Genomic DNA, 17,685 nt, shown 5'->3' with positions numbered 1-17,685 from the left:
AATACCCGAGATTCGGGGTATAAATCGCACGCAAATCGAGGAAAAAGCTAGAGAGAAAGTAAGAATTTGGCAAAAGAATTAGGCTGCCCTCGCATGCCCTTTTATAGGAGGTTGAGGCCTCGCAGTACGTTGAGCGTACTGCTTTACGCGGGGCGTACGCCTTCGAAATCGTCACTGCTTACGTATCCGAAGAATTTGAGTGTGAGGCGCGTCATGCTTCGCTGTACGTTGGGCGTACATCCTTACGCTGGGCGTAACCCGGATAAGTCCGGTGACTCCACTTCGGATAATGTCAGATTTAATAATTAAATTTTAATTTTAATTATTTAATAAACTTCGAAAATTCATATATTCTTCATACGAACTCCGTTTTCGACGTTCTTTATATCCACACGTAGGTGAGACTACGCTCTACAACTTTCGTTTAGACTCCGTCAGCTAATTTTGATTTGTTTTTATTATTTATTTTTAGTAGGCCGGGACATGAAAACTCCGTTATAAATTCATAACTTCTTCATCCGACGTCCGTTTTCGTCTGTCTTTTCACCAATGCACTACTATCAACGAGATCTTCGATTCTCGTTTAGATTGTATAGACCAACAATCACTTGATCTCGAATCGAGTATTCGGGCTGCATACTGCTAAGTCGAAACTTCAGAAAATCATAACTTCCTCATACGAAGGCAGATTTGAGCGTTCTCTTTATGCACGCTCTCGGTTTAACGTATTCTACGACATTTGTTTAGATCCCTAAGGCTAAATATCGCTCTAACGTAAATTTCACTTTTTACATTATTCAGCGTTGTCGGTTCTGTCGCAAAACTTCGACAGGTCATAACTTCTTCGTTATAACTCGGATTTTGGCATTCTTTATATATTCGGAAACCGCGTTTCAACTACTACAACATTATACATAGATATCAGCTATATCTAACATTTTATTTTGACGCTTATTTTTATTCTTAATTACATTAAGACACACAATTAAGCACAAAACACATAATACACTTCTATTATCTCAAAACGGGTTACAAAGGTTAACATAGACTATTATATCAACATTAATGACTAGCCCAGAAACACAGGCGTTATATATATATATATATATATATATATATATATATATATATATATATATATATATATAGAAAAGTTCAACAGATAACCATTATTAATAAATGAAACCAGGAACAAATCCAAAGCGTCGAAATTTATAGCGATCAACAACAAAAGGAAGGGTTATACACTTTTACAATGGACGCACATGCACCGGATTATAACAAAACATTTGTTTTTAGTTTAGTTTTTTTAGGCCATGTTTTTCATTAAAAAAACCATATATACCATTGTTCGTGATTTTTCGTCATCTTTCCATAGAGATCCTTATTAATATATAAAAAATGATTTTTTTTTTCAAAAAACTCACTTCATTTTCTTTGTTTGTTGAAAAGTAGGTCTATTTTTTTTATAGAAAATAATAATAAATATATCAAAATTCATATTTTTTGGTACTCTTTAAACATAGATTCATATTGAAGTTTTAAAAAAATCGATATTTCTGTTCAGATTTGCAGTGTGCATCGTAATAAGTCAGGTTCAGATCATGAATCTGAAATGATCGGGCTTTTTCACATTGTGAATGTTAAAAATTGAAATATTTACAGTTTAGATTCACAGTGTGAATCTACATTGATCGAGGTTTTTTTAGTCAATGTTGGTGTTTATTAATAGAGTACAAAAAATTAATACTTTTGGTATAATAACTTTTTTTAATAAAAATAAACTTAAATATTGAAAAAACTAACAAAATGAAATGAGTTTTTTTTTTTCGAAAAAAAAAAATCGTTTTTTATATATCAACATATATCTCTATGGAAAGAGAACGAAAAATCGAAGACAACGGTATATTCGTTTTTTTTTCGATAAAAAATGTGGCCTAAAAAAGTTTTAAACGAAAAAAATAGAAGCGAGTTTTTTGGTAAGGGGGTGAATTGTTTGGTATAATTTGGTATATATGCAATAGATGTACAAGTGTACATCTATTTCCTTGGCCGTTGATCATTTTAATTTCCGACACTCACGATTGGTTCCTTGGTTCCTTGTTAATTATGGTTCTCTTTTGAACCTCACCTGTGACATCCCCAAAATCACGTCCAGAAAAGACCGGTTTCATTTATGCTTTTAAAATAATTTCAGGGTAATTCCATTGATTTAAAAAGAGTTGCGGAATTTGTCCACAAAACATTACATGATAAAATAAGATTTATCAAATCATTTCTTAAAGAAATGTAATTTCATTATATATCAAAACTCAGGATGTCATGTTCCGATACAGACACAAAAGCGTAAACAATAAAACATAGACCTTACATAGTTATATACAACTACTAGTCTATAACAAAAATATCTTCACAAGTTCCCCAACTTATGTTCTCGCACCACTACCTGTAATACAAAGAAACTGAGTGGGTCAGGCTTGGGAGTCTGGTGAGCATATAGGGTTTTCAACCCACAATAAATAATTATATTTAATTTCACCAACCAAAATTAACCCGATTACCCATTCCCGTTATCCTCGCTTTACGTCCATAAAACATCATCTATTACCAGGGACCTAATCTAGGATTTTAATCGGGATGGACACTACTGCCAAGGGGTTTCCTCAGCAATGAATGTCCTAAGGCAACCATGAGAGGGATAGAGTACACCGGTGAACACATCGTCCACAACACCTACAGGTCATGAACCTGCCAGCGTTCCACAGGACTGTCTAGAAAGAGTTGATGGCTATCATCCATACTCCGCTAGATGACTAGATTAACAACATCAACATCGAGGCCTCTCATTATTTTATTTCATCACACATCCACTATCTACCCATGTTCTACCCAACATCTTTGTGTATATATATATATATATATATATATATATATATATATATATATATATATATATATATATACACACACACACAACATAACACATGTATAAAACATCCAATCAATACTCATTTTCAATTGACACATAACATAGATACACACAACACGTATTTTATAGAGAATACTTCGTATTTATGTGTTAGAAGAAAGTAACTACATACTCACTTAATAATACAATGATCGGACAACACCTCGTCTCTTAAAATAATATTTTATGATAAAATCGGGATGTTTTCTCCAAAACCGAGCTTTATGCGGGAAGATTTTCGGCTCGAAAACTTTACTTCTCGGGATCGTCGGGGCTTCAGGACTTGCTTCAGGTCTCGGGATTGATACCGGGGCTTCAGGGGTAAAGCTTGCACATAAAACGAGGTAAAATGGGAGAGAGAGAGAGAGAGAGAGAGAGAGAAAGAAATGAGCAACCAAATTCTACAGCCCACGACTTCTATTTATAGGGGCTGAAACCCCGATTTACATTGGGCGTAAATCCTGATTACGCTCAGCGTAATGCCTCTACAAGCAGTACGTTGGGCTTACTTTGGTTACGTTGGCTTACTCTTCGGATCAGACCGAATGTGTCATGGCTTACGGACTCCTGCACTCGAGTATTGTGTCGGGTCGACGTGGCACATTTCATTTCATGCATACGGGTATGCTGGGCGTACTCCATTACGCTTAGCGTACACCGACATACCAAACTTCAAAATTGCGTAACTTTCGCATACGAGCTCCGTTTTCGACGTTCTTTATATCCACGCGTAGGTGAGACTATACTCTACAACGAGACGATGGAAGGAACGTGTGCTGCTCTGGATGGGCATGAGGTTGTGGTGAGTCCCCGATGCCTCAGGTCAAGCCAATGGTGGAGATCGAAGATCACCATGGCCTGTAATTAATCCTGAAAGTGTTGCTTTGGTGACACGTCTCCGTTTATTTGTTTTCTTTTTTGTGGTCAGTCAAAGACAGAAGAAAGGGGCCGAGGAAGGGGAAGCCCTTCGAGTACCAATCCTTCGTTTAGACTCCGTCGGCTAGTTTTGACTTTATTTTTATTATCTTATTTTTAGTAGGTCGGGACAGGAAAACTCGATTATAAAATCATAACTTCTTCATCCGACGTCTGTTTTCGTCTGTCTTTTTACCGTTGGACTACTAACGACGAGATCTTCGATTCTCGTTTAGATTGTTTTGGCCAAATATCACTCGATCTCAATTTTGAGATTTGGGTTGTATACCGCTAAGTCAAAACTTAGAAAAATCATAACTTCCTCATATGAAATCAGATTTGGATGTTCTTTTTATGCACACTCTCGGTTTAACGTATTCTACGACTTTCATTTAGATCACTAAGGCTAAATATCCCTCTATCTTAAATTCATATTTTACGTCATAAAGTGTCGTGCCGGTTTTGTCGCGAAACTTCAACATGTCATAATTTCTTCGTTATAACTCGGATTTTGGCATTCTTTATATATTCGGAAACCTTGCCACGACCACTACCACATCCTTCATAGATATCGGGTTTATCTAAAATTTCATTTTGACACTTATTTTTATCCTTAATTCATTTAAGTCATACAATTAAGCACAAAACACATAATACTCAAATAATACATCTTTATTATTTCAAGACGGGTTGCAAAGGTTAACCTAGACTATTACATCATCATTAATGCCTAGCCTAGAAACACGGGGGTGACAATTCTCTCCACCTTAGGATAATTTCGTCCCTAGAATCACACATCAACAAACAAATGCAGATAGCGACTCATCATGTCACCCTCCGTCTCCCAGGTGAGATATGGCCCATTCGCATGTTTCCATCGGACAAGCACTAATTCGACCATCTTGCATCGCAAATTCTTAGTCTTTTGGGCAATAATTGCCTCTGAATCTTCAATCAACCTTTTGTTCTCATCAATTCTTAATTCTAAAATTGGAATTATATCAGGAACTTCTCCCGTGAACTTCCTCAAATAACACACATGGAAAGTGTTATGAATTCCATTCAGTTCTTCGGGTAATTCTAACTTATAAGCTTGGTTCCCAATCCTCTAAAGAAATTTAAACGGTCGAATAAACCTTGGACTCAACTTTCCCCTTTTACCAAATCTTATAAGTACCTTCCACGAAGAGACTTTAAGCAAAGCCGAATCTCCAACTTCAAAAATCGGTCTTCGCTTGTTGTCAGCATAGCTCTTTTGACGATCCTGAGCTGCTAACATTCTCTCCCTAATTATTTTTAACTTTTCAGCAGTTTGATGGACTATCTCGGGTCCCATAAATTGCTTTTCCCCAGCCTCAAGCCAACAAGACGACGTACGACAACTTTTTCCTTCTTTAAGACTTCCAACACTTCTCGCAAGTGTTTGTCGTGCTCCTCTTGGCTTTTTGAGTAAATCAGAATTTCATCTATGAACACTATCACAGATTTATCAAGGAACGGATTACAAACTTTGTTTATTAAATCCATGAATATTGCTAGAGCATTGGTTAGTCCAAACGACATAACCAAAAACTCGTAGTGTCCATATCGTGTTCTGAATGCAGTCTTCTCGATATCCTGCTCTCTCACCTTCAGCTGATGATATTCTGACCTGAGGTCGATCTTTGAAAAATAACTTGAACCTTGTAGTTGATCGAACATGTCATCAATCCTCGGCAATGAATATCTATTATTTATTGTTGCCTTGTTCAGCTCTCTGTAATCGATGCACATTCTCATACTCCCATCTTTATTTTCACAAATAACACCGGAGCTCCCTAGGGTGATGAACCAGGTCTTAAGAAACCTTTGTCCAATAACCTTTGAAGTTGCATCATCAGCTCCTTCATCTCCGTCGGTGCTAATCGGTAAGGTGCTTTTGCTATTGGTGTCGTCCCTGGTAACAAGTCCATACATAATTCTACTTGTCGATCAGGTGGTAATCCGGGAAGATCTTCGGGAAATACTTTCGGATAATCACACACCACAGGAATGCTCTGCATCCCCCTTTTCTCCTTCTTAGCATCGATCACGAATGCCAAATATGATGTACATCCTTTGGCCAAACACTTTCTGGCTTTCATTAGAGAAATGATTCTAGAATTTACTCTGTGATTGTCCCCATACACCATAAATGACTCTTTCCCTGGCGGGTTTACTTTTACAATCTTCTTCTTGCACAGTATTTCGGCATCATTAGCGCTAAGCCAATCCATCCCAAACACGATGTCGAAACCATTTAGCTCAATAGGCAATAATTCCTCGTGGAACTTATTCCCATTCAAGTCAATTAAGATGTTTTTCATATGATGGCTAACAGGTATAAACTTGCCACTAGCAACTTTGACTAATAAAGCATTATCTAGTCTATCGATGGGCAAAGCTAGTTTTCTACCAAATTAATGCGAAATAAAGGAGTAGTTGGCTCCAAAATCAAATAAAATTTGGGCAGACAATTTATTTACGAGGAAGGTACTTGAAGCAACATCAACTTCATCTTTAGAAGCTTCTAGTGTCATCTAGAAGGCTCTCGCCTTCGGCTTTGGTGGAATATTGGGCTTTGTTGCCTCCTTCTTCTTCGGACATTCCCTCAAGATGTGCCCTTCCTCACCACACCCATAGCAGACTTTCTTGGTAAGGGTGCATTCATTGGCATAGTGCCTGGCTTTCCACATTTGAAGCATGTGGTTTCCTTGCCACATTTCCCAAGATGCTTCTTCTTGCATTTGTAGCACCATTTTGCTTCGCCTCCTCCACCTCCTCTTGAACTAGACTTTGAGAATTTACCCTTTTTGCTGGACCCCGAGGGTCTGTCGAAATTCCTCTTCTCACCAACCTATGACCTCTCCAGACCTTTCTCCCTGATCTGGGTCTCAACATTTCTAGCAGCCCAGATGACAACTTTCAATGTGATTACTTGCATAACCATTGGACCATAGTCCGTTGGTAGTCCGAGGGCAAACTTGTTGATCTTTCAGAGTTCTGTTGGAACTAGGTATGGGATAAGCTTCATCTTTTCTATGAAACTTGTAGCGTATTTAGTAACGCTTAATTTTCCCTTCTTCAAATTCTGAAACTCATTATTGATTTCCAGAAGGTCCTGCTCGGAGTAGTATTGCAATTTGAGTTGCACCACAAAGTCTTCCTAAGACATCTTACTTGCTTCTCCCATGGGCATCGAGTCAGCTAATAGCTTCCACCAACTCAACACGCCAGATTTTAATAGAGGGATCGCAAGAGCGGTCTTCTGTCTGTTGTTGCATTCGCAGCTCTCGAACATTGTCTCCATTTCGGTGATCCATTTTATAACTTCCACCGGCGTCGGGCTTCCAGATAGACATGGTGGCTTAGATGCCATGAAATCCTTGTACTTGCACCCACGCCCATCATTTCCTCCATCCTGGTTGACTTGCCTAACAATCGGTGGGTTGGCTTGACCAATAGTCCCACTGAAGTTTCCTCCTTCCGAATGCCCTTCATTCAATTCGGGATGTTAAATTAGCGTTGAAGGTTCTTCGCAATTCTGCTGGAGCAGACGCCTAGTTTCTTCCATTTGACGATCCAACATCATTTGGATCATCGCTTGTACCCCAGTCATTGTCATTGGCTCAGGTGTTGCTGCTACAACAGGTACTCGCTCAATCACAGGTGGTTGATTCCTGTTTTCATCTGCGCTTCCAATGCCACTTCTGGTTCTTACCATTTTGGTCTACACACCGAATAAGGTGAAATTAGATCCTCATCCATGATAGATAATTAAATCATCCTTATCACTCCTAAACATTTACATGCTAGTTCTAATACCGTAATCCTACGCTTAGAATCCTAAACACATGAGGTTTCCGAATCCGGTTGGCAACAAACCATAGATCCGAACAAATAGTATAATATATGGCAAACATATAACATTTATCACATAAAAGCATTTTAGGAAACTTTCCTAAAATAAAATTGTGCTCATGTCGAAAATATAACAGACACTCATCTCAAAATCTTCACTTAGCATTCTAAGTTTAAATCTAGAAATCCTACAATTTCCTAGTTCTCTTAAACTAATGCTCTGATACCAACTGTGACATCCCCAAAATCACGGCCAGAAAAGACCGGTTTCATTTATGCTTTTAAAATAATTTCAGAGTAAATCCATCGATTTATAAAGAGTTGCGGAATTTGCCCCCAAAACACTACATGATAAAATAAGATTTATCAAAGCATTTCTTAAAGAAATGTATTTTCATTATATATCAAAACTTGGGATGTCATGTTTTGATACAGACACAAAAGCATAAACAATAAAACATAGACCTTACATAGTTATATAAAACTACTGGTCTATAACAAAAATATCTTCACAAGTTCCCCAACTTATGCTATCACGCCACTACCTGTAATACAAAGAAACTGACTGGGTCAGGCTTGAGAGCCTGGTGAGCATATAGGGTTTTCAACCCACAATAAATAATTATATTTAATTTCACCAACCAACAATAACCCGATTACCCATTCCCGTTATCCTCGCTTTACGTCCCTAAAACAACATCTATTACCAGGGACCTAATCTAGGATTTTCATCGGGATGGACACTACTGCCAAGGGGTTTCCTCAACAATAAATGTCCTTAGGAAACCATGAGGTGGATAGAGTACACCGGTGAACACATCGTCCACAACACCTACACGTTATGAACCTGCCAGGGTTCCACATGACTGTTTAGAAAGAGTCTGTGGTCGTCATCCATAGTCCGCTAAATTACTAGATTAACAACATCAACATCGAGGTCTCTCATCATTTTATTTCATCACACACCCACTATCTACCCATGTTCTACCCAACATCTTTGTAGATATATATATATATATATATATATATATATATATATATACACACACACACACACAACATAACACATGTATAAAACATCCAATCAATACTCATTTTCAAATAACACATAACATATATACACAACACGTATTTTATAGAGAATACTTCGTATTTATATGTTAGAAGAAAGTAACTACACACTCACTTGATAAGACGAAGATCAGACAACACCTCGTCTCTTAAAATAATCTATTACGATAAAACTGGGACATTTTCTCCAAAACCGGTCTTTACGCGGGCAGAGTTTCGGCTCGAATACTTACTTCTTGGGATCCTCGGGGCTTCGGGACTTGCTTCGAGTCTCGGGATTGATACCCGAGCTTCGGGGCTAAAGCTTTCACGTAAAACGAGGTAAAACAGGAGAGAGAGAAAGAAATGAGCAACCAAATTCGGCAGCCCACAAATTCTATTTATAGGGGCTGAAACCTCGATTTATGTTGGGCGCAATGCCTCTACAAGCAGTACGCTGGGTATACTTCGGTTACGTTGGGTGTACTCTTCGGATCAAACCGAATGCGTCATTGCTTACGGACTCATGCACTCGAGTATTGGGTCAGGTCAACATGGCCCATTTCAGTTCATGCATACGGGTACGTTGGGCGTACTCCATTACGCTTAGCATACACCGACATAGCAAACTTCAAAATTGCATAACTTTCGCATACGAGCTCCGTTTTCGACGTTCTTTATATCCACGCGTAGGTGAGACTATACTCTACAACGTTTGTTTAGACTCCATCGGCTAATTTTGACTTTATTTTTATTATCTTATTTTTAGTAGGCCGGGACAGGAAAACTCCGTTATAAAATCATAACGTCTTCATCCGACGTTCGTTTTTGTCTGTCTTTTTACCGTTGGACTATTAACGATGAGATCTTCTATTCTCGTTTAGATTGTTTCGGCCAAATATCACTCGATCTCAATTTCGAGATTTGGGTTGTATATTGCTAAGTCGAAACTTAGAAAAATCATAAATTCCTCATACGAAGTCATATTTGGACGTTCTTTTTATGCATGCTCTCGGTTTAACGTATTCTACGACTATCATTTAGATCACTAAGGCTAAATATCTCTCTATCTTAAATTCGTATTTTACGTCATAAAGTGTCATGCCGGTTTTGTTGCAAAACTTCGACATGTCATAACTTCTTCGTTATAACTCAGATTTCGGATTGTTTTTATATTCGTAAACCTTACCACGACCACTACCACATCCTTCATAGATATCGGGTTTATCTAACATTTCATTTTGACACTTATTTTCATCCTTAATTCATTTAAGTCACAAAATTAAGCACAAAACACATAATACTCAAATAATACATCTTTATTATTTCAAGACGAGTTACAAAGGTTAACCTAAACTATTACATTATCATTAATGTCTAGCCTAGAAACACGAGCGTCGCATCACCTTATATATATATATATATATATATATATATATATATATAAATATATGTTCAAGTTTATTTGAGACCATGCTAATTTTGTGAGACCGTGAGATCAAATCTAAAAATAATTTTAAAATGCAAAATAAAATGAAAAATCTAAAAATTTCTTTTTTTAATTATTATTTTTGGAACTGTATTTACCTAAAAAAAATTATTGTTTTTTTTTAAATACGTGAAATATTCTAATAGAATATTACATTGTACATTTCTAATATGATTTTTAGAATATTCTAAATATTCTACTAAAATATGTAAAAAATGTATTTTTTTGTATTTATTTATTTATTTTTTTCGGAAAATATATATTCCGAAAATAATATTGGAAAAAAAAATTCGAAAATTTTCAATTATTTTGAATTTTAAAAATGTTTTTGTTTTATCTACTAAATGAGTGGCTATGATTGTGTCTCACGATCTCACAAAATTAGGCCGTCTAACATGAACCTAACCGTGTGTATATATATATATATATATATATATATATATATATATATATATATATATATATATATATGCTTAAGTTATTGTATTCTAATTAATTATGGTGCGGATATCGTATGCTATGAGAATTATTAAGAGAATAAGTTGTTTAGCAATGCGAATACATTCAATCTTACATAACTATTGTCATTAACACACATTCTCACTAATTAAATCTCCTATGAGGTTATTATATACTGATTATTATTATTCTCATTTCTGTTAGAATGTTTATTGGGTCGTATTCTGTCAGAATGAAAATGAGTGAAAAACGTTGTGTGAGAACAAAAATAAATAATAATTAGCGAGAATGCATGAAAATAACGATATTTTTATAAGTTTGCACGTATTCGCATTGGTAAACAACTTATTCTCTTAGTAATTCTCATATACTGAATTGTAAATTACAACTCATATATCTCATTTTCAAGAATATAAGATAGTATCGTCTCAACATTACTCGTTATATAATCTATGAAATAGTTATCTAAGCGTGGGTCAATCCAATACTTAAATCTCCATTTCTAAATACTCATGAATGTTGTAGCATTACAATTGCTATGTCTAACCTCTTTAGACAATCTACAACCCAATTCATGACAGTCTTATACTTACTTCCCAGTGAACGACTGTGGACTTTGGATAATTAGATTACCCGGGAAGTAAAACATTCAAAATGAAATATAAGAATAAATAATTGACAAAGGCAGTAAACAAACTAATAAATAATCTCTATAATTTAATCACCAAAAGTCAATTACACTTATTTTTGTTACAAGTTTCAAACTAATCATCAAACTACTAAAACTAATGTCATATCTCAATTCAGTGCTCATAGCATGTTGTCTATTCTTAATCCTACTCAAAGCCTTTGTGAGAGGATCAGTAGGATTATCTTCTGACGAGAATCTCTTCACTATGAGATGACTTTCTTATTTTCTATGTCGGATGTAATGGTATTTTTTGTCGACATGTCTTGACTTGCCATGATCTCTCGGTTCTTTGGTTAAAGAAATCGATCCTTCATTATCGCATAAAATTTCCATTGCTTCTTGAATGGTTGGGACAATTCCAAGATCTCCGATGAGGTTTTTCAACCTTGTTGCTTCTTTTGAAGCTTCACTTGCTACTATGTACTCTGATTCACATGTAGAATCAGTCATCGTGTCTTGCTTGGAACTTTTCCAAGTAACTACTCCTCCATTTAATGTAAATACACAGCCAGATTGAGAACGAAAGTTGTCTCTATCTATTTAAAAGTTGACGTCACTATACCCAGTCACTCTCAACGTATCACTATACCCCAAAGAGGCCACACATTACTATTGCAACTAGTGGTGGGGGGAATGGAGGGGTTGGCGGATGCCTAGCCTCCCCCAATACAAATGTTAGTACTATAGATCTAGTCAAAGCCCATCAATTAATTTAAAAGTCCATATCATATCATACTATATTATAAATGAAGCATATTTTCTTTCACCACATTAATTTAAAACCCCAAACTTTTCATATTTCTATACAATATACTTAATTTATTAACTTAAATGTGCTTTTATTTGTAAACATTATCATAAATGGAAGAATTTGTGACTTATCCATATGATATACTTAATTTGTTAACTTCAATATATAGTTAAATAAATAACCTACATTAATATATCAAATAAGCTTAAGATTGTAGTGTAAAATTTAAAACCTAATGTAAAATATCAAATAATAAAAAAACTTAAATTGATGAATCGAATTAACTAAAAGGTGTCTGAAAACTATATTCTAACAATATATTTTTAACATGTGCCGCGCACGCGCGAGAATTCGTCTGGTAATAATATAATATGTACATGCCTATTGTCCCCCTTTAATGTTTTTGATTTTTACGGCGTTAGCAAATTAAACCAGAAACATATGGGGTTTTTTTCTTTTGGAATTGGACATAACCAAGGTTGTAAATAACGTAAGGCGTGACTTGTTGGCAATGTCAAGCCTCAAGCTTTTCTGAGCCTTGGCGAGTCACGACGCTTGTAAGGCGTGACTTAAGGCGGCAATTTTCTATATAATTAATATTTTTATATGTATTTTAAACTATTATTCATTTTTATACATATATATGAGTTAAGGCGGCGTTTTGGCAAAGCTTGGCGGCATGTGCAAGCCTTGGAGTCGTGGCACGCCATGGCGGAGCCATCACGAGCTTTTTAGAACCTTGGACATAACTAATTAGATACATGACTAAGAGTGGCCCAAGACCCAAGTAATACTATTCTTTAATTTGATTGGTATAATTAGCTTTTAATGTTAAACCTAGTCACGAAGAGTCAAAGACATAAATTACCTATCCCTTTTCAATTAATTGACGACGAGCGTCAGTTTCTTGCTTTTACTTCCGTCTCTTGCTACATCAATTAATAAGGTAATTTTTTATTTGTATTACGTTTAGTTTTTTTAGTAATTTGTAATTGATTATATTAAGAATTTGAAGATCGTAAGTAGTTACAAGCATATGGTTTGCTAATTTAGTTTATTACAATTATAAATTTATAGGGTAAACTATGAGCAAGAAAAGAACCATCAATTCTTTTTTCAAACGAGTAGAAGATGTGTGTGATCCACAATTGCATCCGGTTAGTGATAATACTAAAGAAGATGTTCATAATGCACCCCCACAATCTGATAAGAATTGTAACATTAAAGAGCCCAATAGTATTGAAACCGAAAAAATTGATATGTCAGACTTAGGAGAGGTGAAATTCGATTCTTTGATTCGTGATCCAGGAGAACGACCGTCAATCTTAAGTTATACAAGTAACCAACATAACGAGATTAGACGATTATATATTAAACTTGGACCATACCAACTTTAAAAATCAAAGTATCCGTTTAGTCCTAGTGGTCGTAGCGGATCTATGCGCGGTTTTCAACAAACTTGGTTCAAGAATTTTTGGTGGTTGGAATATTCTGGGAAAAAGGATGTTGCATTTTGTTTCTCTTGCTTTCTATTCAAGAAAAAAACATATTGGCAAAGTATGGTAAGATAAATTTATTGTATCAAGGTTTAATAGATGGAAAAGGGTAAACTGTGGCAAAGACTGTGCTTTCATTACACATGAAGGTAAGACTCCAACCTCAATAAATAATTTTTCTGTTAGATGTTATAAAGATTTAAAAAACCAGCTATGTCACATAGATAATGTGATAGGGAAGCAAGCGACCCAACAAGTTATGGATAATAGACTATGCCTTAAGGTTTCTATTGAGGCCATTAAATGGCTCATGTTTCAAGGATGTGCTTTAAGAGGTCATGATGAACGACCTAACTCAAGAAATTAAGGGACTTTCCTTGAATTGATAGAGTTCCTTGCTTCTTATAACAAGACTGTTGCTAATGTTGTACTAGAAAATGCTCCTCAAAATGCAAAGTCCACATCACCTGATATCCAAAAAGAAATACTATGTGTTTTAGCTACAAATGTACAAAAAGAAATTCGTGATGAAATCAGGATGTCAAAGTTTTGTTTAATAGTTGACGAGTCTCAAGATGAATCTAAGAAAGAGCAAATGGCTATTGTTGTCAGATTTGTCGACGAAGATGGGAATGTCAAAGAAAGATTTTTGGACTTAGTTCATGTTAAAGATAAAACTTCATTGACCTTGAAAAATGAGATATTATCTTATTTATCTTATCATAAACTTAGTGTTCAAGACATTCGAGGTCAAGGATATGATGGGGATAGTAACATGTGTGGAGAATGGAATGGGTTGAAAGCTTTATTATTAAAGGAATGTTCGTATGCTTATTATATACCTTGTTTTGCCCATCAAATGCAATTGGCTCTAGTTGTTTCGTCTAAAGATGTGTTCGAGGTACATAACTTCTTTGAGACTTTAAACTTTGTAGTTAATGTCATATATTCTTCCTCCAAACGTAATGATCAACTGCAAGATGCTCAAATTGTTGAAATTTCTCATTTAGTCGAGGTTGGAGAGCTTGAGAGTGGAAAAGGCACAAATCAAATACAAACACTGCAAAGGCCTAGAGATACTAGGTGGAGTTCTCATTTCAAATCAATATGTAGTTGGATGAGATTGTTTGGTCCATCTTGTGCAGTATTGCATGACATTGCTATAAAAGGTTCTACATCTTGTCAAAGAGGCGATGCAGAATATGCACTTACACATGCACTATCATTCGATTTTATCATTGTTATGCACATGATGAAAGATCTGATGGGGATAATTTACAAGCTTTGCCAAAGTTTACAACAAGAACCTATAGATATTGTTAATGCTCTTGCCTTGGTTTCTATAACAAAAGTATTGATTCAACAGTTGATAGATGAAGTTTGGCAATCTCGTTTGGATCAAGTGGTTTGTTTTTGTGAGAAAAATAGCATTCCTGTCCCTAATATGAATGAAAATAATAGATATGTAATTCACCAACGTTGTGAAAAAGACAATATAACCACAGAGCACCACTACCAAGTTGAACTATTCATTGTTGCTATTGATAGTCAATTGCAAGAGTTGAATTATAAATTTAATGAGTCTGCAACAGAGCTTCTCCGTCTGTAGCACCTGGTTCTTGGTATGTGTTCTGTTATTAAATCTTCCTTATTTTTGCATTTTTGTCCTTGGACTCGGCGAGTCGAAGGACTGACTCGCCGAGTAGAAGCGAGATGAGGTGCGGGGTTTAAGTTGCGGACTCGGCGAGTAGCCACTGTTTGGACAAAAACCCTAATCCAGGGGTGTGCACCCTATTTAAACGACCTTATACAGCCTCCCTTTTCCCTTTACGCTCCCAAACACTCCTCATAGCAAACCCTATCCGTTTTTGTGAAGATCTAAGGCTTTTTATGTGATTCTTGTGAGTTTTGGTCTCAAGGAAGAAGGAAGAGCATAGAAAGATCAAGAGGGGACTGAAGGATTCGAGTTTGATTCATCATTTGCAGTCTTTGGAAGGTATAAAGTCTGAACCTTGCTCATTCTTTTATTAGATCCCTCTTTGGGGTGATTTAGGGCTTTTATAAGCCATTTTTGGTGGCCAACCATGTTTACAAACATGGTTGGGGGTTTGGGCTTCTGTAGTATGTCATTTTATGAGCCACAAGTCAGATCTAGGTTGCTTTTTGCACCAAGGAAGGCCCCATGCAACAAAAGAACCTTTCTAGAGCCTTTTAAGCTCTAATGTCCCATGCATGCACGTAAAGTTTGTAACTTTACGTGCTAGATCGAGTTTAGGGGCCTGGATCTATCATTTGGTTAAGTGTTGTACATCAGAAATCAAAGTTCTTAGTATGGAATGTGCTAGACTTGGCGAGTCCATTCCTGGACTCAGCGAGTCCAAGGGTTTTGGTCCCATATCAGTGAGGGTTGTAAGGACCAGTTGAGTGTGGAAGGGTTTTAGGGAGTCCCGGGGAGTGACCCAACGTTCTGGACTAAGCAAAGTGTTCTGGGAATTCATGGTACTCAGCAAGTGCATGAACGGACTCGGCGAGTCCAAGGCAATCTTCATGGAACTCGGCGAGTTGTTCATCCACTCGGCGAGTCGAGGACAGAACATGTTTATAGGATGAAGAGTAACTCGACGAGTTGTTCATACAACTCGGCGAGTCAAGACAGGACGTGAGTATCAGTCGATGATGAACTCGACGAGTTGTTCATACAACTCGGCGAGTCGGATGTGGATTCAGTCGGTCTTCATTTAGAAGGAAGACTCGTCGATTCATCGCCTAACTCGACGAGTAGAGATGGGTATGAGGTCTGATGAAAGGATAGGGACTCGGCGAGTTGACGAGTCAACTCGGCGAGTCAGGTGAAATGGAAGTAGACTTTGACTTTGACTTGGTCAAGGGGTAAAATGGTCATTTTACCCTAAGGGTAGATGTCAGTTTCTGACTAAGTGTTTTGTGGGAATTTTAGTCGGAGAACTTCCGGAGCAGCCGCGGCAGCAGTCATAGGATTCCCGCACAGTTCAGCAGATACGATGTGAGTTACCTTCCAGTAGGGGTGGGTCTAAGGCCACAATGTCGGACCACCATTGAGGAGTATTTAGAAGATAATTGTGTTTGTGATAATCTATCTTGGTTTGGTATGCGTTTGGTTATGTGTTACATCTGTATGATATGTTGCATGATAGGGATAAATTCCCTGATAGTGGTCCGTAGGACTAAGGGGTAGGTCAGTACCCGGATATGTCTGAATGCATGCTTATATCTTGCTATTGTATGCTAGTGGTAGGGGGTGGAATAGTCCGCAGTTACCGGTTGAAAGATACCGATGACGATTACCAGTTGAAAGATACCGATGATGATTACCGGTTGAAAGATACCGATGACGATTACCGGTTGAAAGATACCGATGGTGTTGTATGGTATATGGTATGATGGGGGAACTCACTAAGCTTTGTGCTTATAGTTTCAGTTTTTGGTTTCAATTACCTCTTCATCCAAGGGGAAGGAACCGGTGGCTTAGCATGGCATCACACACACTCACATATGATTTCCGCACAGTGTTTTCTGGGATTGTACTCTGATATGTCATTTATTCATGGTTGTGGGTTTCAGACATGATACTTGGTTTTGAGATGACGTATTTATACAATATTTCCTAGTGAATGTTTTATGGATTAATTAATCAAAAATGAAATTTTTGGGCTTAAATTTTGGGATGTTAAAAGTTTGTATCAGAGCTTTGGTTTGAGGGATTCGGACACGCCCTCGGGGGTGTCTGCACTCAAACTAAGGGGCTAAAAGATTTTTACAATAAAATGGTTTTCTAAAAATCTAAGCGAAAGGATTTTACGAAAGACAAGGTGTGTGATGAATGCGACCGGCCGGGCTCAAGTAAGTTTTCCCCAAGATACCCATACATGTTATGTTATGCTATATAGCTTGATTTAGAATTGCATGTTAGAATAGGACTAAGGATCTAGGAAGATGCCTTGTGTTCTT

General features: G+C 36.7%; 1 protein-coding gene across 1 annotated transcript; it reads left to right on the top strand.

The window, feature by feature from the left end:
* The first annotated feature begins 13,287 nt into the window (after positions 1–13,287).
* Positions 13,288–15,307, top strand: LOC145055348 (uncharacterized). Its single transcript, XM_079003642.1, has 2 exons — positions 13,288–13,540; positions 14,088–15,307. The coding sequence occupies exons 1-2, from the start codon at positions 13,288–13,290 to the stop codon at positions 15,305–15,307; spliced, it is 1,473 nt and encodes a 490-aa protein (XP_078859768.1).
* Positions 15,308–17,685: the final 2,378 nt, after the last annotated feature.

Source organism: Lactuca serriola, chromosome 1, assembly GCF_051521515.1.
Source record: "Lactuca serriola cultivar US96UC23 chromosome 1, Lser_US96UC23_V15, whole genome shotgun sequence".
NCBI lineage: Eukaryota > Viridiplantae > Streptophyta > Magnoliopsida > Asterales > Asteraceae > Lactuca > Lactuca serriola.
This window is presented reverse-complemented; position numbering and strand designations above follow the sequence as displayed.

What these genes read in the sequence shown, in the direction of transcription:
- LOC145055348 (XM_079003642.1), top strand. Translation starts at nt 13,288, where the DNA reads ATGAGCAAGAAAAGAACCATCAATTCTTTTTTCAAACGAGTAGAAGAT. An exon ending in GTCAATCTTAAGTTATACAA is followed by an intron (nt 13,541 to 14,087) that starts GTAACCAACATA and finishes TTGAATTGATAG; the next exon opens with AGTTCCTTGCTTCTTATAAC.